The sequence below is a fragment of the Vipera berus genome (assembly GCF_964194415.1).
Source record: "Vipera berus genome assembly, chromosome: 1".
In the NCBI taxonomy this organism is placed as follows: Eukaryota; Metazoa; Chordata; class Lepidosauria; order Squamata; family Viperidae; genus Vipera; species Vipera berus.
This window is the reverse complement of record NC_138202.1, coordinates 304,545,463-304,572,878: the sequence shown is the minus strand read 5'-3', so window position 1 is coordinate 304,572,878 and position 27,416 is coordinate 304,545,463. Positions and strand designations below refer to the sequence as shown.

Below are 27,416 nucleotides of genomic sequence, written 5' to 3'. Positions count from 1 at the left end.
GTAGCCTTGGTGCTTGGTATCAATGCTGCATTCCAGGTCCTGCTGAGGACTACCGTATTTTTCGGACCATAAGACACACTTTTTTCCCCCAAAAGTGGGGGAAAAATGAGGGTGCGTCTTATGGTCCGAAGGTGATCTGTATGGCCAGCCCCAACCTCCGCAAGTGGAAAGTAAAGGAGATTGCCAGGAGCACGAATCAGCACGTGCTGAGAAACGCCGATCTCACGCTCCTGCACTCTCCCTCGCTCGGTTTCAGCTTCCCTTGCTACAAGAGAAAGCAGGCTGAAACCGAAAGAGGCAGATTGCCAGGAATGCAAATCGGCTGATCTTGCGCTGCTGCAATCTGCCTCGTTTCAGCCTGCTTTCTCTTGTAGCAAGGGAAGCTGAAACCGAGCGAGGGAGTTTGCAGGAGCGCGAGATCGGCCGATTCGCATTTCTGGCAATCTCCCTCACTCCGTTTCACACACGGACCATTTCCTATTGCACAAAGACCAGCAAGGTGAGTGGCTCAGATTTTCAGTGGGAAAACGAGTGAAAGCAAACAGAGGGCCAGCTGCATTTCTGAGAAAAGATCCCGTTTAACATCTGGTAAACAATCTGGAACTGCAATTCAGAGAGAAGGAAGTCTGCACATCACAAGGAGCCACAAGTTTCTCTGCTGGGAAGAGTATGGAAGGAAGCCGTCAACCAAGTGAACTTTAAAAAGGGATCCATGGTTTTGTTTTGTTTCTTTAATTCCAGACAAAGTGAAAATTCTCAGGTTACATCTGCAATGGTGACAAACCACAAGCCATGCTTGCTTATAAACGTGTTAGCGGCCCAGCCATAGTTTTTGTCTCTACAAGACCCCCGCTGCAATCCTCTCTCGTAATTTCTCTGGGATGCAAAATAAAGAGTTGCTGGTACCCCATCTTGCGGGATTAGTGAAGGATAATTCAAACAATAACCCATGTGAAGTATTTCGAGTAACGCCCAGCATTGCCTGAAGTCCAATCCATTTAATGGCGACTGGAAGGAAGGAAGGAAGGGACAATGGGAGAGGGAGGGAGAGAAAGAGAGAGAGAGAGAGAAAGAGAGGGAGAGAGAGAGAAGGAGAAATTTTTTTCTTGTTTTCCTGCTCTAAAAACTGGGTGCGTCTTATGGTCCGAAAAATACGGTATTTTAGGCATCTGTCAGATAAAGTCAGTTGAATTTGTTAAGATTCTGGCTATGAAGGTCTTATGGAATTGACAGAAGCACATCTTGCTTAGTTATCTGGAGAGAGCTAGAACATGTTAGTCCTAAGGAACAGGACAGGATCTTAGGGCTTTGAGTGCTGTCATCTGTGTTTTAGATCCATGTCTTCCCTGATATTTATATATCCCTGCCCCACACGATGCCATCAAGATTCTTCCCAGTGCCTGAAGACTGAGGTTCTGGGTGAGAAAGCAAAGGCTTTTGATGCAACTCTAGCTAGACCATGTGGCTGTAGGTTTTAGGTTTGGAGGTTTACCATGATTAACTCTGGATGGGGCAACACTCCCTCAGAGTTGATGTACAAGTTGGCAGTCCATCTGAACTGGTAGCTACTGATCGAGATCAGGTGGCAATCACGCCCAGGATTTGCACAAATCCATCTTGTGCACCAGTTGCTCCTATTTCTGAAGACATATGCTTTAGTCCATGGTCTTCAAACTTGGCCCTTTTATGACGTGGAGTTCAACTCCCAGAATTCCTCATGCCATCCTTGAAAAGCACTTTAAAGCTACAACCAATTCAGAATGTAACAGCACATAAGGTATTCAGTTCACCATGGTATGTTCATGTAACACTGAAGCTTTGGATGCAATTAAAAATGCTGGTTGTCATCTAAAGCCCTGCACGGCACAGGGCGATACTTCAGAACTACAAGTATGCATTCTGTCGCAGCCTCTTCCAGGAAATTTGGACAGCCCTGTCAGTCTTCTGGAAAGTTTGAAGACTAGGTTTCCTTTTCAGACATGGGAGTCAGAATGTTAGTGGAGCCCAGTATGTGTGTCCTATTCTGAATCATGACAGAGTTTTTAAGGAATCTTGGTTGGAGTTCAGTTTTAAAGACTGTATTGCCTTATAGATTTTATATTGTGTTATGTTATTAATGTGTTTTGCTAGCTGCCCAGGTTAAGAAATATGGTCATATAAATTAGTCAAAGAATTCAATAAAATTATACCAATTTGCATTTTAAATTCTTTATTGTTGCTCTAGAGTAAATATTTTTTTACGGCTAAAACATTGACATTTCAATAACAGTGGTAATGTAAGACCAGTTTACAGACCTTTCATATGCCAGCAGCTCTTTATACAATTTATTTATAAAATGATTCTATGAAAACTTACTGTAGGGGTGACAGGGGTTGAAAAAGATGTGGAAGTAGCCATGACACTTAACATGTTGAACGTATAGTTTATAGCTCTGGTATTTTTAACATTCAGTGCACGGAAGAGAAATGTCTTGACTTGTTAAGTGTAAAAGATGCAATGTAAAACTGCAGCCAGTTCAAGAATTTAGCCTAATTCCATTAAAAATAGCAGGAGGGAAGATGTTCAGCCAGAAACAAAAAAGGGTTCAATTAGGAAATTGGGGAAAAAATAATAGTTCATTACATGGAATAGAAGACTTGGGGGTAGGGGGCTGCTTATGGTCAAACATGGACTGAAATGTCCTTCAGTTTCAATGCTAAAAGTATTCTAATTCAGATTTTGGGAAAGGAGACAAACGTTAATAGAAAAATCTTAATGTTTGTTATATTAATAATCCAATGGGGCAATTTTTCACATTATTCCTATTTTCATATCATGGGAAAAATAATTTCAATGCTTCTTGCAGTTTTATGTTGTTTTGCATGAGCATTTAGCAGTTAGGTTTACAGGGCAGCTTAAACTTGAAATGGAGGTGGACTGTGACTTCACCATATGACAAATAATTCACAGGAATGCAATCGTGAAAGTGAATTAGGACTTGCAAAAGGACAGTGGGGTCCAGCTCAGTTACCTTTACCAGCATCTTTACCAAAGCCTTATTGACCTTTGGATTTTTTTTTCTCAAAATAGAAGTTATAATAGTTCAAAGCAGACTATCTTCATTCATCCAACTTTAGGTCCTGGGTTTTGTTTTCTCTTTCATTTGTTTATTTTGATGACAATAATTGCATCACCCATTTAACTCTGTGTAAGGTATAAAAGTAGAGAAATGAAGATAGTGAACTATTCATTGTTTAATTAACTGGGACTTTCAAATCTCACACATTATTTATAGCAAGGCACTGCAAGAATCACAGTCCATGACTTTTTAGCTCCCTAATTTGCCCAGCAATTTAGAGCTATATATTTAAACAATTTAATGGATATAAACTTTGATTGGTCAGCAAATGCTTTTCCAGCGATGCTGCAGAGGCTAGCTGCAAGAGAACATTGATACATTCAAAAATTAAAAATTCAATATGAACTTTTGTCCTTTACAATAAGAGTACAGTGCATTAACCAAAACAGCATCAAGAAATATTAATTCCCATGCAAAATCTCCTTCCATTATGAAAAGTTTATGGCACACTGGAAAAGTGCTCACAAACATCACCAATCCAATCAGTACATATGCCAGATAAATTTAACTTCTGTTTACGTTGGATAACCTGTATCTATTAAAAAACTGATGGCATGCAAGTTCTATCAATTCAAGTCCACCAAACAGCTTTTCTTGCACAGTGAAAATGACAACTACAATCACAACATACCATCGTACAAAGTTGTACATGTATAACAGTGCAATTGCAGAGAGTGTGAACAATGTCCAATACAAGAGGGAAATGCACTTAACAACCATGACTCTGAGCTCAGATTTACAGGGTGGGATTTTGCTTCTCCCTGACACATCAAAGTATTTTTTGCCTTCGTAGAAATGGCGTAGCCGTTCTTCTTTTTCTTCCCAGCGCTTCTGACACCAGAGTTGCAAGTCTTCCAGAGAGGTTGGCAGGGATTCTACAGGATATCTGCAGATGTGAAAATGAATTTCCTTGGGAAAATTTCCACACAGAAGATGTTTCTCAGTTTGTGGAATGTTTTGAGGATATGCCACTGTTATGTCATGAACAGCATCAAGGTTATTACCTAGAAAGAAATATAATTATTAGTATAATTATGAACCCATCCTCTCACTCGCTTTCTCTCTGGCAAACATAACTAATATTCCTATTTTCTCCACAGCCATCATTCTATGAGATGGATTGGGCTGAGAGAGTGACGAGCCCAGTCACCCAGCCAGCTTTCATTTATCTGCAAAGTCCAGATGGACAGAAAAATAATGATGAAGGTTGCCTAGTTTGTAGCAGAAATCTCATCTAGTAGTTTATAGATATGCTAACTCAGAAAGGTTAATTAGGTTCTTCAAAGTTGGATTGGTGGATTCAAATATTTCCAGAAAACTCCCAAGTAAGGCAAGACAGACAATGCCAGGAGGACGGAAGCACAATAACTTAAAACTGCAAAACTTCATTCCCCTAACAGGTTTAGGACAACTCACCCCAGCCATCTTGCCACGACCATCCCAGCACAGCCATCTTGCCATGGCTAACTTGCTGCGGAACAACTCACTGTAGTCAACTCACCACAGGACAGTTTACTGCAGAACAATTCACACACAATTAACTCAACACAATAAATGTTATCCGCCTGTTTCTTCTACATTAGTTCCATTTTGTGAATGGAAATAGCGTAGAAGAAACAGTGGTGGATAGCTTTTATTGCACTGAGTTACCACACATGAATTGTCTTGCAGTGAATTGTCCCACAATGTGTTGGCTGTGGTGAGATGGCCACAGCAAGTTGGCCCATTCCATCCCCAACCTTTAATGTATTTCTGGGGGTGGGGTGGGGAGGGAATACCTTGCATTTATTTCTAGAACTATTGAGGTTGGGCTATATATACAGATCTACAGTTCTCACATACCATTTAATCCTAAACATGTACAGCTACCAAGTTCTGTTTTGTGGATTTCAATGGAATTCTGGGAGTCGACGTCCACACATTTTAAAGTTGCCAAGTAGTGGGTTCAAGGGAACTTTTTAATTCAAAAGCAAAAACAACATGATAGATGTTTGTAAAAGACGTAACTTTTATTGATAGCCACACATTTAGATTTACCTTCTCTGTCCACTCCCAGCCCAAATGTAGACTTTGCTTAATTGTGTCATAGTTTCTGATTTGTGCTAGGATATGGGATACCTGTAAGAGCTTGAACATTCTGTTTTAATAAATTAATTGGCTAGTATTTGAAGAAAGTTAAATGTGTACTGTCTGGTCTTAATAGGGATTAATTCAACAAAGTATTTTTTTTCTGTTTCCTGTATATATATATATATATATATATATATATATATATATATATATATATATATATATATATATATATATATATATATATATATATATATATATATATATATATATATATATATATATATATATATATATATATATATATATATATATATATATATATATATATATATATATATATATATATATATATATATATATATATATAAGCCTTATATATATGTATTTCAGGTTGTTAATACAGTGCCAGAAAAAGAAATATGGTTCAAAGATGTGATGCATTATTGCATTACGTACTGAAAAAATTGGGATTTATTGCTGTGTGATTTACTGCCCAAAAGATTATTGTACGGTATTCTGAAGGAAAGACTCTGCTATACTTGATTTAAAATTCTGGACTGAATTCTGTTTCAGAGCATATATGGATTGGTTGTATGGAAGGTTCAATCAGTATTATTCTGTGTGGTAAAGGTTTAATTTGCTGTTTAAGAACTGTGGTTTTTCATTCTACATATACTTAATTTATCAATTTTATTTTTGTGTCTATTTTCTTCTGCATTTATAAATAATAAATTAGAATAAATTATTAATAAAGTTGATTGATTTAACTAACATAATTGAATAAGTTAAATACTACTGCAATAGTTTTTTAAAGACCATCCTGGGACTTTCAAGTAGATTTTAGCTTTTATCTTTTCCCACACAAAAAGTAGTGAATTTCTTACAAAGTGGTTTTGAAAGTATCTACGAGTTTTATTCTTCTCATACCATAGAAATGCATGCCATCCAAGTTGCAGATCATGTCCTTTTAGATTTAAGAGTCTTTTATGACTGAGAATTATGTTTTTGTTTGCTAAAGGTGAGGGAGGATCCCTTGCAGGGTCGTGCCGAGGAGTTTAACCAGCATCTGTCGGACAAAATCGCTCAGATTCGGACCGGTCTGGACTCTGACTGGGCAGAGTCTGGCGATCAGGACACGGGCAGTCTTGTCGATACCATCTGGGATGAGTTTGATTCTGTGACTCCGGAGGAAGTGGACAGGATCATGGGGAGGCTGAGCACCACCACATGTTTATTAGACCCGTGCCCTTCCTGGCTGGTATATGCAGCCCGGGAGAGGACACGCAGCTGGTTCCAGGCAGTTATATCGGCTTCCCTGAGTGAGGGTAGCTTCCCCGCCGTCTTGAAAGAGGCGGTGGTGAGGCCTCTCCTCAAGAAGCCTGCCTTGGACCCAGCTGTATTGAACAACTTTCGTCCAGTCTCCAACCTTCGCTTTCTTGCGAAGGTTGTTGAGAGTGTGGTGGCGCATCAGCTCCCTCTGGTCCTGGATGAAGCGGATTATCTAGACCCGTACCAATCGGGTTTCAGGCCCGGGCACAGCATGGAGACGGCATTGGTCGCGCTGGTGAATGATCTCTGGAGGGCTCGGGACAGGGGATATTCCTCTGTTCTAGTTCTATTAGACCTCTCGGCGGCTTTCGATACCATCGACCATGGTATCTTGCTGCGGCGTCTCAGGGGACTGGGAGTGGGAGGCACGGTTTTACAGTGGTTCTCCTCCTATCTCCAGGGACGTTCACAGTCGGTGTTGGCAGGAGGGCAGAGGTCGACCGCGAGGTCTCTCGTTTGTGGAGTTCCTCAGGGGTCAGTCCTCTCGCCTCTCCTGTTCAACATCTACATGAAACCGCTGGGTGAGATCATTCGTGGTTTTGGGTATCATCAGTATGCTGATGATACCCAACTTTTCCTTTCGACCCCAAACCACCCCAGTGATGCCCTCAACGTGATGTCCCGTTGCCTGGAGGCGGTTCGGGTCTGGATGGGGAGGAACAGACTTCAACTCAACCCCGACAAGACTGAGTGGCTTTGCATATCTTCATCCCGGGTTTATTCGGACATTCCACCTCTGGCTATGGGGGGTGAACTATTACCCCCCGTAGATAGGGCTCGCAACTTGGGAGTCCTCCTAGATTCACGGCTCACCTTGGAAGACCATATAGGAGCTGTGACTAGGAGGGCTTTCGCCCAGGTTCGCCTGGTGCGCCAGTTGCGGCCCTATCTTAGCCGGGATGATTTATGCACAGTCACTCATGCGCTCGTGGCCTCTCGTCTGGACTACTGCAACGCTCTCTACATGGGGCTGCCCTTGAGGACCACCCGGAAGCTCCAACTGGTACAGAATGCAGCCGCGAGAGTTGTGTTGGGAGTCTCCCGATACTCCCACGTTACACCTTTGCTCCGTGAGCTGCATTGGTTGCCAGTTGCCTTCCGGGTGAGATTCAAGGTACTGGTAATGGTGTTCAAAGCCCTCCATGGCATGGGGCCGGAGTACCTTAGGGAACATCTGCTGCCGGCATCAAGCTCCCTGCGCCCTGTGCGTTCCCACAGAGAGGGCCTCCTCAGGGTGCCACCGATCAGAGAATGTCGATTGGTGGCCCCCAGGGGGAGATCCTTCTCTGTGGGCGCTCCGGAGCTGTGGAATCAGTTACCGGTAGAGCTCCAGATGGCGCCCGATCTTCGCTCCTTTCGTCGCGATCTTAAGACGTTTTTGTTTGTACAAGCCGGCCTAGCCTGATGGGGATTGGTGGGGTTTTTTATTTTTTGTATTCTTAATTTGATCTTTGGGGTTTTATAATTGTATATTAATTGTTTTAACTTGGGCAATCATTTAATCTCTTTTTAATGTTTGTATTTTGTATTTTATTTTTGCCCTGTGAACCGCCCTGAGTCCTCAGGGAGAAGGGCGGTATAGAAATATTATTAAATTAAATTAAATTAAATTAAATTTTAAATTTTTTATTGGTTTGAGCATAATCTTGTAAATTAAACTGTCAGCTAACAAATGAAGTAATTTAAAGCTATACTGACAATATTTATTTTATTCTTTTTTAAAAAAGGTTGCTATTTACTGAGTTGTTCTGAAAATGTTACTAGGTAAAAAAGCTGCACTAAATTAAGTATACCATATAAATCAACTCTTTTGAAGTGAAATTCACAGATTGAACTTTTTCCCCAACACATGCTACAACAGCTGGGGTTGAAAGAATCACATATGTAAAAGATATTAACTATTTTAGAGGCAGCTTTTGAAAATCATATCTTGGGCTGTTTTTACAAACATGGAGAGCACTTGTTAAAAGTGTACAGAAGAAACTTAATATTTGAGATTGCATGCAGTCCTTTGGAACATGATCCAGTTTTTATCAAAATAAACCTCCACAATTTACACTGAATTAATCAACAGTAAAGCCATATATTAATTTACAAGAATATTTTAAAGGAATAAATGGAGATGTCTGCTTGAGAATAGGGTTTTTTTGCTTTGCCAAAATGGTACCTTTTTTGCCAAGTGGTACTTTAGATTCAGTTCAACCTGCTATTCAGAAGATCAAGTACACGAATTCAGCTGGTACATCAATTACAGCCTACCTGGATCAGCAAGCCTTAGAACAGTGACAATCACCCGTATCATTCCTGTTTTGTCTACTGCAACGTGCTCTGCATGGGTACACTTCGAAAATCGGTCAGAAATTATAGCTGATGCAAAAGTGAGTGGCCAGATTATAGAACGAAGCCTATTTTGAGGGTGCTACACTGGCTACCTGTTGGCTTCCAGGCCCCAAAGTGCTGGCTATAAAGCTATGTTTGACCTGGTACATGAACCACTTTGCCAAGCATGATTCTCCTAGTCAAATATCAAGAGGAGCCCTTCAAAAATATCTCTTCTCCTTTTCAGATAAGAGCAGTAGGAATCAAAAGTCAGACTTTTTCAGCTGCGACTTGAACATTAGGGAACACAGTCCCCAGAGGGGTATCGGCTCCAACTCTCCTTGCATTCTGAATGGCCCTTAAAATCATTTCATTTTGGTAAGTTTAAAGCTCATAAAAGGACTATGGACAGACACTAATTACTTATTTTACACCAGATAACATGTCTTGTGGAGTCAGAGAAATTTGCTTAATAAACAAAGAAAGAGAATGGCTTGGGGGGGGGAGAGAACTGTGGGAACAAGAGTGACTTCTGACTTCCTACTGGCTTCCCCATTGATTTTCCTTGTGGGAATTTGGCAGGAAGCATCAGAAATATCTCTCTCTCGCTGCCTGCTTTCTTCCCACTACTTTTCCCTTTCCAGCAGACAGGTAAGTAATGAAGGATTGCAAGACTCGCTGGGAAACAGTACACTGAAAATGAAGATCATGTGATTACAGCAGCAGCCAGCAGGACTGAAACAACTACAATTTCTCCAAATTTTATTCCCTCCGGAGTCATCGGTCCTGGATTGTGGATACACTTAAGCCCATTTGAAATACCTTGGTTTAAAAAATTTTGCACTTTGTGGAACAGTGTCACCCAGTTAAAGGTCATGATAACAAGAGTTTTAATAGTATATAGATTGCATTCTCTGCCTTAAAAAAATATTTAAATAAATAACTACTACTGCCAGCAAACCAGTGAGAATCGTTACATTTGAAAAGATCTGAAAATCTGCTTTTTAGATTAGATGCTGTTTTGTTATAAAAAAGCTGAAGAATCTATTTCAACAGAAATCATAATGCAAATTATGTGTAATATGAGATAGATTGGTTTCCTTCCAATAAAATCTCTAGATACAATACTATTGCCAGATGTTTCATCAAGAGCTAGGTTTCTGAATTTTTCAACAGTGCTTTAATTCAGCCACTACAGAATATCTGTAGTTTCTCCCTGATCTTTACAACTAGATTTTAAGCATCATCAACAATCCTTTGAATAGCTTTAAGGTGAAAGACTGAAATGCTACATGATATATTTACATATTCATTAGTGTGACGAGATTAGTTGCAGTAAGATAGCTAATGGATTTTTGATTCACGTTTACTATGAATGCCATAGCTATTATTAATAATCAAACTCTGAAGAACATAGTAAACATTCCATAAACCAATGGGGCCTTAGTTACTATGGATATATCAAAATTCTCTTTTGCCACCAAAGTTGCTTCTTCACAGGCAAGCGCCGTCCATTGCAGAGTGCTTTATGACTTGGAGGATCATTTCCTGCTGGATCAGCAGATGGAAGACATAACAAAGCTGATGCATGAGTTGTTATCCTACTTGGGCAGGAGGACTTAGCTACAATATCTTATGCCCTCATTATTGGGTTGGATTACTATACTAATGTATTTGGGCGCCCCTTAAAAACAACTACAGTTCATCCAAAATATGGTGCTGTGTATAGTTTACGGCTCCTATGGGATATAACATGGATTTTATGCCAACCTTGTGGATTGGTTTCTGGGTACATAAAGATGTATATTTAAACCAATGTACATCTTTATGACTTGGAACCTGAGTATCTGCAGGACAATCTATTCCAAACAGTAGTAGTTGGACTGATCAGATCCAACAGGGAGAAATGTTTAGTGATTCCCCATTTTCAGGAGCTTGAAGTAAGAAGATGCTCCTCTCAATGGCAGTCATGACCCTGCAGAACCACTTTATTTTATTTTATTACAAACATTTATATAGTTGCCCATTTTACAACAAACTCTGGGCAGCTCCCAATCAAAAATTAAAACATTAAAAACTACAATAAAGTTATAAAAATCAAACACTTTAAAAACAAAAACCTGTTCCAAGTTAAGCTTCCTATATAAGGCTTCTGGTTTGCCAAGCCAGCCAACATGGACGTCTGGAGGACGGCTCTCATCTTCCACGTCCAGTTTCGCATAGCTGGGGGTTCCTAAAAGGGCCGAAGAGTCGCCTTGGAGAGGCGACCAGACAGAAGGGGCTTTTGCAGAAATGCGGGGGAGCTGCAACCCCCCCCCCCGTTAGTGCCTGCATTCCCTTTGTACCGGCGGATGAAAGACTGGCCATAGTAATATGACCAGTTACTATGCTGCAGACAGCCGAAGTCAAACTTACCATCAGGCAACATTAAAGCAGCGTGAAAGACACGGGGGTAAGATTCCTCTCTTATACCTTAATCTTCTTCTTTTCACCTAAATAAGCTGCTAAGTACCTTCCCCCCTGTGGAGAGGGAGGGGGGAATTCAACCCTCCCTTCAAATAAGTGGCAAGCAAGCCCAGGGGTGTTTTTTTTAAAAAAAAAAAGTTGAAAAAAGAAATGGACTAAAAGAAAAGAATTTTCAAAGTACTTGGGGGACACCTGAAATTGCAATCTGACTTTCTCTTTAAAAAAAATCAAGAAAATATTTAAGAAAAACAAGATAAGGCTAACCTTGAACACCAAATGTGAAACTTCACTATGGAAGTTTCAAAAAAAAAATCTATGCTATGTGGGAAATATCTTACCAAACTTATCAGTTCCTTTCTACAGCTGGCGATGAAATAAGAGCTTTTGGGAAAGAATTAGAAAACATCTTGAAGAAACAAACTCAAACTGTGACTACAACTAATATTTTATTGGGACAGAACTTAATGGAAGAAATTGAACAATTAAATACATTGGCAGAAGAATTAAATATTCAACAAATACAGATTTTTGAAGATTATTATGGAAAACAGATGGAAAAAAAGTTATTCAGACCAGGACAATTATATCAAGAGGTGAAAATAATGAGAAGATTTGGTGCTGTTAACAGACTCCTCAATCCTTCAAAAGTGGAGACTGGAGGGCCACTTCAATATGATACAACAACACAAGAATGCTTTGATGACCCTGAGGCAAAGAAGCGAAAAATGACATGACAAAGGAAGAAAGCAAGAATAAGATTGAAGAAATATGGACATTCTTAAGAGGCCTGAAATAGATAATACCAAAATAGACAGGATTGTATTTGGATTACAAGAGATTGTTTTGATGAGTAGATAAAAACACTAATTATAAAAAAATAAAATAAAATAAAATACAGATGTATGAATACCAACATTGAAATATTGAGTTCTTTAAATGATATGGAATAAGATGTATATATGTTGAAAATGATAGAATGTAACTAATATACATGGATGTAGTGCCATGAGAGGATGTATTAAATGTTGAAACGGAAGAAATTGTGATTAATTTTTAATATGTGGAAACTATGAATGAGAAACAAGAATATTATATTGTCCTCCTCCTCTTTCTCCTCCTTGCAATTGGTATTCTAATGACTACTATTCTAATATTGTACCACTAATATTGATATGGAAATGAGATAAATAAGAAATGTATTACATTACTAGGTATTGGAGAAAATTGTGTAAAGGGAAAGGACGTTATTTAGCAATATGAAAATGAGAAATCTTAAATGTTTAATTTTAATATCAATGTAAAATTAAAGCTAGAAAAATATATAAGGTGTTTGATGTTTTAAAGATGGAATGTTAAAATATAAAATATACTAAAGTATTGATAAATATAAGAAAACTATTAAATGACTGATGGATAGCAATGAGAAGTATGTTAATTTAGATAAGAGATAGTATGTATTAAAGGAAAAAAGAGAGAGGAAGTATTGGTTACAACAATTTGGAGATTTGTAATAATATGTATTTGTTTGAAATGGAACTATTGTAACCCGGACACCACGTTGCTTTTTAAAGGTAATATTGTAATATTGGAAAACTAACAAAAATAATAATAAAAAAATAAGCTTCCTATATGAAATCATTTTGTCTCATTCTAGGTCTTCAGTGCTTTGTGGAAAGCTAGGAGGCTAAAAGTCTACTGAACTTCAGGGGGAAGGTTGTTCCATAGGGCAGGGACTGCCATAGAAAAGGCATTTCCTGTTGATCCTCTCCTTGTTGGTATTTGGAACTTTTCAAGAGTGTTGTGGTCTGGGGCTGCATTTTTTCCTCTTACAGTGTGAAGCTTAGGTCCAGCCCAGCCCAATGTACAAGGGGATTTTTTTTTTGGGACACACTGAGGCTCTGAGGTTGCTTTCAGTCTTGCATCACAGAATCCAGCCAGGCTACCTGGTCAGCAGTGGGAGCAAGAGGTTGGTGAGCATATGGCATAACATAACGTTAGCTCCATCATGCAGTCATTATTGTTACTTCATGAATCCCTTGATTCAGGCATAGGGCATAAGGCATAGGACATGATAGCCTTTATGATATGAAGTGGCTGATCATAATGCAGCCTGTATAAAGTCTGAAAGTGACAGGTATTTAAATTCATGAGGGGATGGGGAAGAAGAAGAGAACTTATAGCTGCTAACTGGCTGGCACTAAAACAGTTTCTGCCATACCAAATGCACAAGTGGACAAATCTTATTATGTTCAATTAACCCAGTACTCTGGGAGCCTCCTTAATCTGAAAAGAATTTAATGAAAAGTCTTGGCTTCAATAAACACTGTTTAATTATGAGTAATATTTATTCACAAATAATTTGTTTTAGGATTAACCTGAGACCTGTAAGAAATCAAACACATCAATATAATAACGGAATGCCTAATGAGAAAATAATTGATTCATAACTGTAATATATTGCTTTGTAGCACACATAATTGTTTAGTACAATTGCTTTTAAGTTGTTGCATCTGGCAATAAAAATGCAACTCCATAAAAGAGAGAAATGATTGGAAGTAGCATTATGTCTTACTGAAAATCTTTGGTTGAGTCAGATAATGCTCCTTGCTTAAAAGGTGCAGTCTTTGGGAGTGGAATTTCTGTTGCTAAGCAATGCGGTCAGAAGTGCAATGTCACATAACCACATCACTCAGTGACAGAAATCCTGGTAGTCCTCAGTCATTAACCAAACCTCACTGGTTTTTAGGTGAGGACACTAGCCAAGCCAAGCCATTTCCACTTGGACCTTAGCAGCCTCAAGACTTGATAAGGTAAGGAACTGCCTCTTCTTAAACTTCCTCACCCGTCTATTTCTCCCTACCTCAGCACTTTTGCCCACCTACCTCCTGCCCATGCCACTATGCCCTGCCTATCACACTGCGTGCCATCAATGTACCAACTGGGGCTTTCTTTCATGCTGATGCAGTGGGAGTTTGTCTCACACCCTACCCAGGGCCTCCATTCACATGTCAGTCAGGCCTCCCGCTCATGTCCCACCCAGGTCCTTCTTTCACTTCTTTAGAGATAACTGACAGCTTATATGCTGAATTTGGCCTGAAAAGCAATTGCATCAGCCTCAAACGTTCCACAAGATATATTTATTCACAGTTGCATTTTTAACAGAAATTGCATCTTAGTATTTTTTTTAAAAAAGTATACTTAATCTTACAAAATTCAAAATGTGCATGTACTGTGATGTCTGAAGTGAACTGTGCATTATTGTATAGTTTAATTCTAGCTAGAATTGGTTCTCTCAAGCTGTATTTCTATGCATTTTCCTAAGAGTAAAACTTAGCAAACACAGAGGTTGTCCATCATAAAACAACTGTGTAGTTATGAAATCAATTCTGCAAGTCTGTCTTTGTGAAATACCGTATTTTCCGGCGTATAAGACGACCCGGCGTATAAGACGACCCCCGACTTTTAAGACGATTTTTAAGGTTTTTCGTCTTATACGCCGGAAAATACTTACATGCCAGTTGCCAAGTGTCCGACACAAGCCCGATTCAGCCCCGTCTGATGCAGATGGTGCAAAGCCCCTTTGCTTTTCCTTCCACCCACCCATTTGAGAGCACATTTGCAGACGGAGCAGCCGCGCGTCTGGAGCCAAGCCCCGCCCAGGAGGCGGTCAGCCAGGTGGGCTCGGAAGACGCGCTGGAGAGGCGGGCTTGGGGCGGCCATGCTGAGGCCGGCTGGCGAGGGCCGCTGCGTGGTCTGCGGGCGAGAGGGGCGCCAGGCCCGCCGGAAGTCCCCGGAAGTCCCCGGAACGGGCTGGCAGGCACGCTCTTCCCCGGCCCGCCGGAAGTCCCCCAAACTTGGAACTGCCTGGCGGCGGGCGGGTGCTCCCTCTCCAATCCGCCGGGGAGCGTCTCCCAAAGCGCAGCGTCTGGCAGCCGGGAGTCCGTCGGCCTGGTCGCTGGCGAGCTGGCCCGCGGCTAGGGCCGGGGCCCAGGAACAGGTAGCCGGGTGCGGGTGGGGGGAAGGAAAGCCAGGCGCGGGCTTCTGCGGCTGGTTGCGAGGCCGGATGCGGGCGTCTGCCGGGAGAGATAGCGGGTAGCAGGGCGCGCTCTGCTTATGCTCAGATGCCGCTTGGGTGAGGGTGAGGGGCTTCCTGCAGCTCCCGGGGTCTGGCGTTTGCAAGGGGGAGGGGAAGGGGCTTAGAGGCTCTTGGGGGTGGGAAGGGAGAGTCACGATGGAGGGGGGACTGGACTAAGGCTTGAAGTTGCTTTGCAAGAACGGGGACACTCGACTGATTTATGTTTTTTTTCCGGCGTATAAGACGACCCGGCGTATAAGATGACCCCCCAACTTTTGAGAAGATTTTCAGGGGTTCAAAAGTCATCTTATACGCCGGAAAATACGGTAGCTAATCGATCTCCTAAGGTTTGCTCGTTTCCATCAGATTGGTATCAACCTGTTAGCAAAGCAGGTAAATCTAAAGTAGGGATGAAATATGAGATAGCTAAATTTAATTTCAAATTCAAAGACACTTTTATAAAAAACTTTGACAGACTCTGTTAGAAAGGCTTTTAAACATAAAATACCTATTCCATTGTAACTTTCATGGAAATCTATTATAGTCAGCCTTTTATATAATTTCATCCATTTATTTCACAAATAGATCAGAATTTATGTAATTTTAAAAAGGTACTTAAAGTTATGCAACTGAAGCCCGTCATAAATATGTTTTACTGTGTGTGGATGTAAAGAGTGGTGTATATAAGCATATCTGTATATCTGTCTGTCTTATCCATAAACTATGCATTAAAAGACACATTCATGACCTGAGTGGTTTAAAGGACAAGTGCTTATATCATTAGTGTATTTTTACAGATGACAAAGAATAGCATTTAGAATGACCTATTTATAGTAAATGACCTTCTAGACAATATTCAATGTGAAACAAAATTGATCATATTCTAGGTCAGTCAAATATATCCATTGTTTAAAATACCTAAGAGTGTTCCAGATTAAGTAACAGTCTTCTATTTAAAACATTTTGGGGAGTGGATAGGGAGAATAAGAAGGAGTTAGGGTTTTTTAATATTTAAAATCCAGAAAAAGTTTATTGTTAAATTTTACACTAGAATTCTTATTTTCCCGAAGCTTACATAAGAGTGTATAGAAATGTTGCTTTTCCAGAAAAGTATCTTGTAGTCACATATTATCTAAAATTGCCTTTCATAACTCAGGTCAAGAGGGCATCACTGCATCAGTATAGTAGTTTGTTAATCCACTGATTGCTATAATACGTGGGACAAGATTCCAGGTCTCTAATGTTGACAAAAGGGAGAAGCAGAATATTTAAGAACATTTTTAGATTAAAAAGGTGACAAAGGGAGCCAAATATTGGATAGCATGGAAATAGGTGACAAGGAGAAGCTTTTCTTCTTCTTCTTTTTTTAACACTCTAGGACCAGCAGCCATCTAAATGAAACTGACTAAAAGGAGATTTAGAACAGAGAAAAGAAATAGGTCTGAATTGTTCTTTTCTTGAAGCCCCAGTAGAAAAAAACAGAAAAGAAACAAGAAAAGGAGTCATCTAGGATCACCTAGAATATAAGAGTGTAGCAACCGTATGAAGGACAAATAGGCAGAAGACTAGCAGAGTGCATCCATGAACTCCAGCTAGCAACCAGAGGACGTGACAAAAACCTCCTTAATTTCACAGCACATGGACAAACTCAAACACAGTTTCAATGGGAAATTGAGCATCCTAGGGCAAGCCAAGTCCAAAAATGCCAGAGACTTCCTGGAAGCCTGGGCCATCAATAGGCACATAGAGATAAAGAACATCTACATACCACTCAAAAGAGACAATAGCAATAGCACTTTGACTTATATACCGCTTCACAGTGCTTTACAGCCCTCTCTAAGGGGTTTACAAAGTCAGCATATTGCTTCCAACAATCTCGGTCCTCATTTTACCGACCTCAGAAGGATGGAAGGCTGAGTCAACCTTGAGCAGGTGAGACTTGAACTTCCAAACTGCTGGCAGCTGGCAGTCAGCACAAGTAACCTGCAAGTACTGCATTCTAACCACTGCGCTACCAGTGGTTAGAATCAAAACTCCACAAAGGAAACAAAAGGACTAAAACACCTCCCTGCCAGTAATCAAACAGCAAACAGCACTCCTTACTAGCACTGATGTTACCTAGTTATGGTAATGAAATGTCTGCAAGAAAACAGAGAGCACCAAGCACCCCTCAATTTATAGACTGTCTGGCTTCCAAGACTGATTTTCAAATTAGAATTACAGTAATGAACTGACTCTAATAAATCAAGTAGTATTATTAATAACATATACTGTATACACTCTTCCAATCAGACTTTGGAATAAAAACAGTTAATATGGGTTTTTTAAAATTATTATTCTAGTTCAGTGATCTGTAGTCTTCTTTTGTGATCACATCAAAATAACAAAAGAAAACAGATATTTTGTTAATTATTAATACATGGACGTCATTAGGTCCTTTTAAAGGGCTTCCTGTTTCAAGGATTATATATATTTGTCTAATGTCTTCAGTGTCCTTTCAGAGTACTAAAAAAAGAAACAGCAAAACAAAGCAAAAACCCTGATGGCAATAAAAAGAAATATGAAGTAGTGATTTATTTGGAACAGGAGAGGGGTGGGGGAAAGTAGCAGAAAGTGTCTTGCAGCAGCACGTTTTACAAAAGGAATTAAAGCCATGAAATTAACATTTTAATGAAGCAGAGAGACTATTGACGTCAAGACTAACTCACTGATTGCTGCTTCCAGGTGGCCTAATGAGATGAAAATGAAGTTTATATCCTCAGCTAGTCTTAGCCAGGCTTGTTTAGTGACTATGATTGAATTTAAATGAAAAGACACCTCTGTGTACAAACATGTCTAGGCTGGTTAATAGCTTGCTCAAATTTAAGTATAACAAAAGCTTAAATTAACAATACTTCAGTTAACAAACACTGGTGCAGGCTTCATTTCTCTTTGTTCTTTTTTTAAAAAAATATGGAAGTGATAATTATATATAAGAAGGCTGCATGTGGATAAGAATGTCCCAGTTCCAACACATACGTTCAGTATCTGTTTGTTCTCATAAAGCTGCCACATTTTTACTCTAATTTAGTTTATAATCTTATCAAAGGAGACCACTTTTGATGACTCTGAAGAAGTACTGTTCAGAAGACAGTGCCTAGTTAGAAAGTTTGACATTAAACCACAGATAGGCACCAAGATGCTCCCTAATTTTGTTTATACCAGGTACTCATTCATTGTCTTTTTAACTTTCCCTCTCTGCAAGGAAAACAAAAAAAGGAATTTGGCATGCTGAAAGCCAAGTGTCATCTTCCAGCACTGCCTTTAGTGACAAGAACACTTTTAAATCTCCTGGATTGTCAGAGAATATGATGCGGGACAGTTTTGTCTTTTGACAAATTGTTTTATGACTGGTCATATAAACCAATGTTTCTTGACCTTGGCCACTTTAAGATGGGTGCTGACTGAGGAATTCTGGAAGTTGAACTCCACCCATCATAAAATGGCCATGGTTGAGAAATACTTATGTAAACCATGCTTGTCATTTGTAAAGAAACAAATTTTCCCCAACAACTATATTGTGGTTATATTTGCTGCACACTCTCAAAATTGTGCAGCTCTCAAAAAGGAGCTTCATATAATTTTATAATCATTGTAACTTTAATGAACAGCTTCCGTGCAAATATTTACACTCTTTCCTAGCCATTCATTCAGTAAATAAAATACTTGCTATTAGCATTGTTCAAGTCAAATCAATGTCTCAGATTCAGATAAGATAAGAATATTCAAATGTAAAATTCCCCAAATATTCCTAAATGAACTGGACAGAACTATTTATGGTAGCTAATCTTGCAGAAGATATCATTTTAGATGCTTCAAATAAAAGTTTCAACTAAAGGCTCCAAAAACACAGGAAGAATAGGAATTAAAAGGGCAAATGTGGCTCATTGTAAGGTAAATGAAGATCATCATCATCATCGACCTTGGAAGTCTTCTAGTCCAACCCCCTGCTCAGGCAGGAAACCCTATACCATTTCAGACAATTGATTGTCCAGTTTCTTCTTAAAACTTCCAGTGTTGGAGCATTCACAACTTCTGCAGGCAAACAGTTCTACTGATTAATTGTTATAACTGTCAGGAAATTTCTCCTTAATTCTAGGTTGCTTCTCTCTTTGGTTAGTTTCCATCCATTGCTTCTTGTCCTACCTTCAAATAACAACAACAACAAGTAGTTGGAAGGGACCTTGGAGGTCATCTAGTCCAGCCCCCTGCTCAGGCAGGAAACCCTATACCATTTCAGACAACTGGCTGTCCAATCTCTTCTTAAAAACTTCCAGTGTTGGAGCATTCACCACTTCTGGAGGCAGGTTGTTCCACTGGTTAATTGTTCTAACTGTCAGGAAGTTTCTCCTTAGTTCAAGGTTGCTTCTCTTCTTGATTAGCTATACTATAATTATAGTTTTTATCTTTCCTTATAGGATTCTCTGCATTCTGCAAGAACTACAGTTATCTTCTATAAGTAGGATACCAATGTTACTTCATCATTACTTCAATATTACTTCATCTCTGATTGTCACTTTTTCCAACCACATGAATACTTAACACTAATCAACTCACTTGTGTTTTAGAAATAAATCTTGAGTGAACACTAAAAATACTTAGCCTAGTTACTGCAGAAATCCATGTTTAGGATTCATAATAGTACAGTGAATCATAAATAAGTAAATTGACCTCACCCAGGGCATTCACCTATTAAAAAAAACAAATTTAAAACTAAACAAGCTATGTGAATGGAAAATAATGTACGATACTGTCCTTCTGCAATTACCGAAAAATTCTCTCAGACTTAGATGCATAATTAGGGAGCTTATGATAGGAAAGGAAATGATATTCAATAATCCAAGGTTAATAATAAATAAAGTTTGAACCTATTACTTAAATCCATTATTAAAATGTATTTCCTCATCATACAATAAATAGCTGGATTCCTGACAAGCACTGACTGCATTCCAAAGTCATATGGTAAATGTTAACAATGTGGAAAGTTGCAATTAAAACTAGTTAAAAGTAGTTCCAGAAATACCTTCAAAAATACCCCATTGTTTTTAGGAAGCAATCAACTTACCTTTCTATTGATAACATTCCCTTCTACATTAGAAAGCTTTCAAGATTCCTATACCCAATCCTAACACCGTGAAACTGTTATAAAGTTAGATCACCAACAGTTTATGGGTTCATTGTCAAAGTTCCTATATGTTTCATAAATCATTTCTGCTATTTGAAAAGGACATATCATGTTCTTGATTGTTTGATTTTGGCATACCTAGCAAGAAGTTATTTTTATGACCCTAGCTATAGAAATACATTAAAACAGCATTGGTTAATGCTATATTATGCTACTCTATATTTATAATCTTTTGATACTTTTTTAGCCACTCTAACCTATAATAGGTATGTGTGAGAGATTTAAAGAGAAATAGTGTATAACTACTGTATGATCCTAAGGGGAAAAAAGGATTATTAGTACACTTCCAAAATTTTAAATGTGTGATCATTAATAAGCTTATAAATTAGTTAAAACAGTTGCATTAGGAGATTTTGAAATATGGATTAATAGCTCAGATTAGGCACTAATGAACAATTAGTTTCCAGCACTCTTACTGTACTCAATAAAACCAAAGGTGCATGTATATAACAGCAAGTCTTCATTCCACAGATGAGATATAGTTCTGCATTAATTTTTCCCTATTTTATGTACTCTTACCAAGTGGAGAAAACATGTATTTTACTATTACAGTAATGATTACTAAGTGTCCTTGCCTAAAAGCATTAATGCATATTTAATTAAAACATGATTTTTTCCAGTAGATTGTATTACTGACCTTTCATTAATTACATGAAAAACCACTAGTGTAGATGTGGTCCACAGTACTTTTGGATCTGATACTCTCAACAGTGCAACAATAAGGCTGCACTAAATGTCTGAATTACTGATGCTTCTTCTATCTCTTGATTCAGAAAATCATTTGATCTTTTGCAGTAGTACAGCAGTATTAATGACAGCAACAGATTGCTGCCAGATCACCTTAATTTAAGATTTCTTTACAGTACATAAATAACTGGGAGAATAAAAATTTTGGATTTCGCTACCACTAAGTCTGGTTATATATTACACTCAATTTATCATCATGCAATTATAGCAATTTAGATAAGGAGATGCTGAAGAGGTAGCCCACTGCATGCTGAAGCTAAACCACAATAGGATTGTTTGTACTTACATGTGAGGAGATTAATAAAATAATTCAAATACCATCAATCAATAGTTAATCCTTTGATCATGACAGTCCCCTCAATACAGTTTAAAACACATGTAAGCATAAACAATCCTAGCTTCAGCACGCAGTGGGCTACCTCTTCTTCAGCATCTCCTTATCTAAATTGCTATAGTTGCCTGAATGCAATGTATAGATTATAGAATGAACATGCAAGCAAGGAGCAGAAATTTTATTTACTTTATTTGCTAGCTTTTTATCCTGGGTTTCTTACTGGAATTAAGTGATTGTGGGTGAGAAGAACCAAAACCACTTTGGGAAACAGCAATAAAGTTGGAGAAAAGAAATTGAAAAAGAGAAATAGCTGACTAATGGAGGAAGTAAGAAGAATTGTGATGATAGGTGGACATGCAGGAAAAAAGAATTGTGGGGGAAGAAAGTGGGAAGCAAGTAAGAAATGAAGTTTATTTCATTTCATTTCATTCATTCAACATATTTATATAGTTGTTCCACACAGACCAGATATGAGAACACAGGCAAAGATCAAAGATATGTTCTGTGTTAACCAGAAAAAAGAATAGGTACAATAAAGTACAGAGGCTGGGGGAGGGGGGAGGAAATGATTCAACAAAGAAATTGAATTATGTTGAGAGAAAACATGTTATAAATGCAATAAGGAAAAAAAAAGTTTTTAGAATAGATGAAAAATGTTGGACACTAAAAGAAAAAAGTATTTCGGTTGCTAAGAGAGGAATTAAGCCCTCTTTGGTTAGTAAAAAGAACTCTTTGAGATGATTCAAGTTGTACGGTAAAATTTATTGACTTTTTTCCTAAGACTCCCTTAGAAGGGACCTGAGTTGTGCGTTGACAAAGTTGCAGGAAAGAACACTAAAGTTGCAGGAAAGAACACTAAGAACAACATTTCCTGTTGAATAGAATGTAGTTAAAATCTAGCCAAGTCCCTGTTTTAGATGTACATGGAAGATAGCATATTTGAATGTCTTCCTTCTATCAAAATTGTCTTCCATAAAGATCTAAAGACTCTGCAGCTACCAGCTTTCTTGTCCATAGCTTACCAATACTTTCATTTCCAAAAAACACTTCTTTGTAAAAAGATATGCAAGAAAGCATTTATTCTGCACTACTTGTAACAGTAAAATGGCTTCTGAAATCACCTGCTCAGAAGCAGTTTACAAAGGAGGGGGAAACAGAAAAAGAAAAAAAAAGAATTTATATTTAGATATGTGACCAATCTTCATGTTTAAACCACACTTAAAAACTAGAGAACTGATCTAGCAATAGAGTTCAAGCCTGCCAAATCTTCTTCACAACTTGCATACTTTGGCATTATTTTGCGAAATGATGTGAAAATGGACTCACATAACAATGCCAGGCTTTGGGGTGTCTTTTCCATATATGAATTTAACAAATGCCTGCAATTATTCATCTTTACATCTATCCATCTATCATTTAGAAATGACAAATCAGCTTTGTTCTGATTGATTGAAATTGATATACAAAATGTCCCACCTCAGAAGAGTATCTACCTCAGAAATAATTGCCTTTAGACAGATTTTTCTAGAAATTTAAAGGAAGTCTCAATTGAATATTCTTTTTCTCCTTTCATGTTTACCTCCTAAGAAGGGTTTGCAATCCTACTCCTTGAAAGTGATTTTTCAAAATGCTTTTCAAAGAAAATCTGGTCCCCCTCTCTCTTCTACAGATATTTCTATGCACAAGCACACTGACAAAATCTCCCATTGGGAGCAGTGCTTCTCAATGGTTCTGCATATAAAAACAGATTCTTACAGGGGTTCAGACTGAAAATTTTCCACCTCTACTTTGGAATTTCTATATACAAAGCACATATTCTGTCTCTGAGCGATCAGCATGTCCTTCATGAGTTATGCTCTCATTAAAGTCCTCAACAGATGTATAAATTACTGGATTATTTTTAGGTTTTCATGTTTCAAAATTTGCCATTACTTTGCTATCATATGCCTGGAAAAATGGTCTATTTATGTCAAAGCTCAAAAATTAGATAATCTAATTAGTAATGTGTTTTTAAATTATATTAGTACTTTCCCATTTACAGAAATATCCCCATATCCATCTAACTAATTTGAAATGATGTTAAACATAAACTTGTCGATTGAACTGTTTTTCCTGGGAACTAGCACCACCTTTAAAAAGAATCATGTATATTTCATTGTTATTCTACGCATGCTATAGTTTAAAATGGAAAGTACTGTTGTGCTAAATGACATTAAGTGGATTGTATCTGCACTTAGGTTTTCCAGTGGTTTTGCTGTGTTAATAATGGAACAGAGGGCATGATATCTTTCAAGTACACTAGTTAAGAAAGAGGTTTTCATCATTACAATGTAGATTTATCACAAGTAAGAGTAACTCACATATCTAGTGTTTTAAAAAGAACTGGTTGCTTTTCAGCTTTTAATCAGATATACAGTAAAAGTCTGTGGTTATTCTTAATTCCTGCCCTCAGCTTTTTTCCCTTCAATGATGCATGGATAATCTACATTTTCTCATAGTTGAGGTTCAGAGCAGATTATTCTTAGCACTCTCAGGCCAAATATATTCTGAATCAGAAAATTACATTTAACAGTCTGGTTTTAGCTAAATATAACTTGTTGGTTGGGGAAATAAGCGAAAACGAAATTCAAATTACAAGATACTTAAGCTGATGACAAAGATGTGAGACACTTGGCTCTATTTTCTATAATCATCTGTTTTTTAAAAAAAATAAAAAGAGGGATTGTAAGTTAACACAAGTTTGACTCCTTACAATTATTTGGATAAATTTTGTTAGTTCCAACAAATACATTCTGCTCTGTCAGCTATGCTGAAAGTAAATCAAAGCAATGTGGTTTGAAGATTTTTGGCAGGATGGTGACGAGCAGAATTTGAGATTCTGCAAATGCAACATATGTATGATAATGAACAGACAAAATTAAACACTAAATGGAGAAAATGGATTCACTGTCTATCAGCCAACATTCAAAGGCATAGTAGCCCTTACATACTGAGTTGTGCCATCAGGCTTCTTTTCATATGTTATATTCTACCAGAAAGTACACCCATCCGTAACAGGCTTGGAAAATTGCCTTTGATAAGTTCTAGTCTATGCCTTTTTGTAGATTTTTATATGAGTGGAATGGATAGTCTTAACTTACTGACAGACTGACTGAATAAATGTTTTTTAAATGGTTCTAGACTGCTCTTTAAACTGTAAGAGGAAGAGATGCACAAAATGTTTAGAATTGAAACTACCTTATATATTTATGTTTGAGAAAAAAATATGTACCTGACAAAAGATTCTGAGCTTGTGCTTCATTTGCTGGATATAGGGATGAAACTCTACCAATGTCAGCAGACAAAAGTGAAATGTGAGAATAACTTTTCAAGAAATGGATGTAGATTAAATTGGATTAGATATGATCTGGACTGAATTAGGCACAATCTGAATGTTTTGGAAAACAAGTGCAAAGAGGTGGAAATAAAGATTTTCATGGAAGACCTTTTTTACAACAGGCATACTACCTAGTAGCCTTTTCTAGGGATTTAGAATAGAATGACAGAGTTGGAAGAGACCTTGTAGGTCATGTAGTCCTACAAGCCCAAGCAGGAGTCCCTACACCATTTCTGACAGATGGTAGTCCAGTCTCTTCTTGAAAGCCTCCAGTGATGAAGCACCAACATCTTCTCCTTTGCAGCTGCTCCTTTTGAGTTCTTTTGTCTGCTAATGCATAAGCAGATGCATGTGTGGTATTTTAAGATCAAGAACAAGATCAATAATAAAATCCTCCAACTCATGCTAGCAATTACTAAAATTTAACAAGACTTCAGCAGTCTCTTACAATCCTTGCAGTATCTAAACTTAAAAAGTTATCATAATTGTGAAAAATACTGCGTGCTGGATTACTTTTTCCCTATACAGGATTTATCCAGCACAGAAATCAGTACTTTCTGGATCTTTCTTTATCTGATGTAACTTAATATCTCTGTCTCTATACCAGAACACAATTGGTCAAATAAATTTGATAAAGGAAAAATGTTTAATAATATATCTATTTTGTAAGAGTAAAACTAAACTGAAGTTTGTTTTCCAAACTCTATTTTTTGATCTATATTTAGAGAGGGCAGGGAGAGAGAATGGTTTCTGGCTCCAGGGTAATATTTTCCCAAGCCTCTCTGCCCTTTTTGTTTTAACTTTTCAACTTCTGTATCTATGGCAACATGTAACCAGAATAAATATGCTTATATTTTAAGAACTCTTCAGGAAAATCTATCAGACTGAAAAATGTAAGTCAGCTCAAAATAGACCAAAATATGTGCAAATCGGGAATAAAAGGGAAGGGAGAAAAAGATGAGATACATTTTGGCTTTTCAAAGTAGCTAAAATCAGCAAAATAAATTTAGTGTCAATATATAAAGCAAGAAACACATTTAGGATATAAATGAAAAGCAAACATAATGCTAATGCAGGAAAGTAAAGTTTTAAATTTCATGTATCTTAACTGCCTAATCAGCAAGGATAGAGCCACATTGCTTAAATGTTCATTGGCAAAAATGTATTAAATGAGCATGATTGTCCTCTAGGGGCCAGTACTGTTGTGCTGAAGAAAAAGACAAACATCACTCTGAATAAAACAACTATAGAAAGATAAAGCTTTCTCTCCAATGAATGTGCATATCTACGGACTGTTTAAGCCTACCAATATGCAATAAGAAAGGACTCATGGTTGTAATTTGCAAATATTATAGATGTTAATGTCTTCTGTCAACAGCTATTTTTTTTGGATCTGCACGACATATAAACTATTATCTAAATAACCTGTGCACAGAACACTTTTAAGGCCAGGGACACTGTTTACAGAAAAACAGGGAAGCAATTCAGACATTCATATATTTCATATCCCACTAAGCCAATTTCAAAGAAATCTCTTAAGTATAACTCTTAACTATAATGTAGCAAGTAATATGTTTATGAGTCAATTATGTTTCCCAAAGAAACAGTTATAGCCAGAAGGTGTTACGTTATCTGCTTTCTCTTGCACACTAAAATCCATTTGACTTATCACAAACCCAAACGGAAAAGTTTTCCAAGTTCTTCAGATTTGTAGAAGCACCATTGTAAATCTGGTTTTTTTTCCTAAGATGGACCATCTCCCATAGAAACTTTCCTACATAATTATCCTTGTAGCTCCTTAAAAAGCACTCTGATTGAAACAGTTTCCCTCTAGAGGTTATAGGTGACAGCCTGACCTTTTCCTAAAGCATGAGAAAGAAGTGAGCTGTTTTTTTTTTAAAAGAATACAGAATAACAGAGTTGGAAGGTCTTCTATCCAACCCCCTGCTCAAGAAGAAGACCCTATGCCATTCCAAACAAATGGTTAATCTAGAGCAGGTCCTACTCCTTCCCTGGTTTGAATTTCCTAAAACTGCTCTAAATAAAATGTATCCCTAGAGAGATTTGGTTTTGCTTTCTGGCTCTCATAATTTCAGCCAAAATGGAGGCACATGCCTCAAGAGAGCAAAGCAACTGACCAAAATCTTTTATAAAGAGGATGCAAGCAGAAAAGCTGAGAGGTTTTTGCTGTTGTTATTTTGTTTTCTACCTCTAAACTGCACCTAGCCCCTGCCATTATTATGACAGCTGCAGTTAGATACTTTTTTCTTAACTTTAACACTGGGAGTAAAGAGGACAACCACTTTCTATGAACAGTATCCCCTCTGTATTTCTAACTTTCTATAATTTCTTGG

General features: G+C 38.0%; 1 protein-coding gene across 9 annotated transcripts in view; it reads right to left on the bottom strand.

Moving 5' to 3' along the window:
- Window positions 1–2,192: 2,192 nt before the first annotated feature.
- LCLAT1 (lysocardiolipin acyltransferase 1) overlaps window positions 2,193–27,416 on the bottom strand; it is an 88,218-nt gene continuing 62,994 nt past the window's right edge. For all 9 annotated transcript variants that reach the window (XM_081323862.1, XM_081323863.1, XM_081323865.1 and 6 more), the window contains one exon: window positions 2,193–4,123. In XM_081323862.1, the coding sequence (XP_081179988.1) occupies window positions 3,624–4,123 (500 nt within the window). In that variant the 3' untranslated portion in view covers window positions 2,193–3,623. The remainder of the gene's footprint in view (window positions 4,124–27,416) is intronic.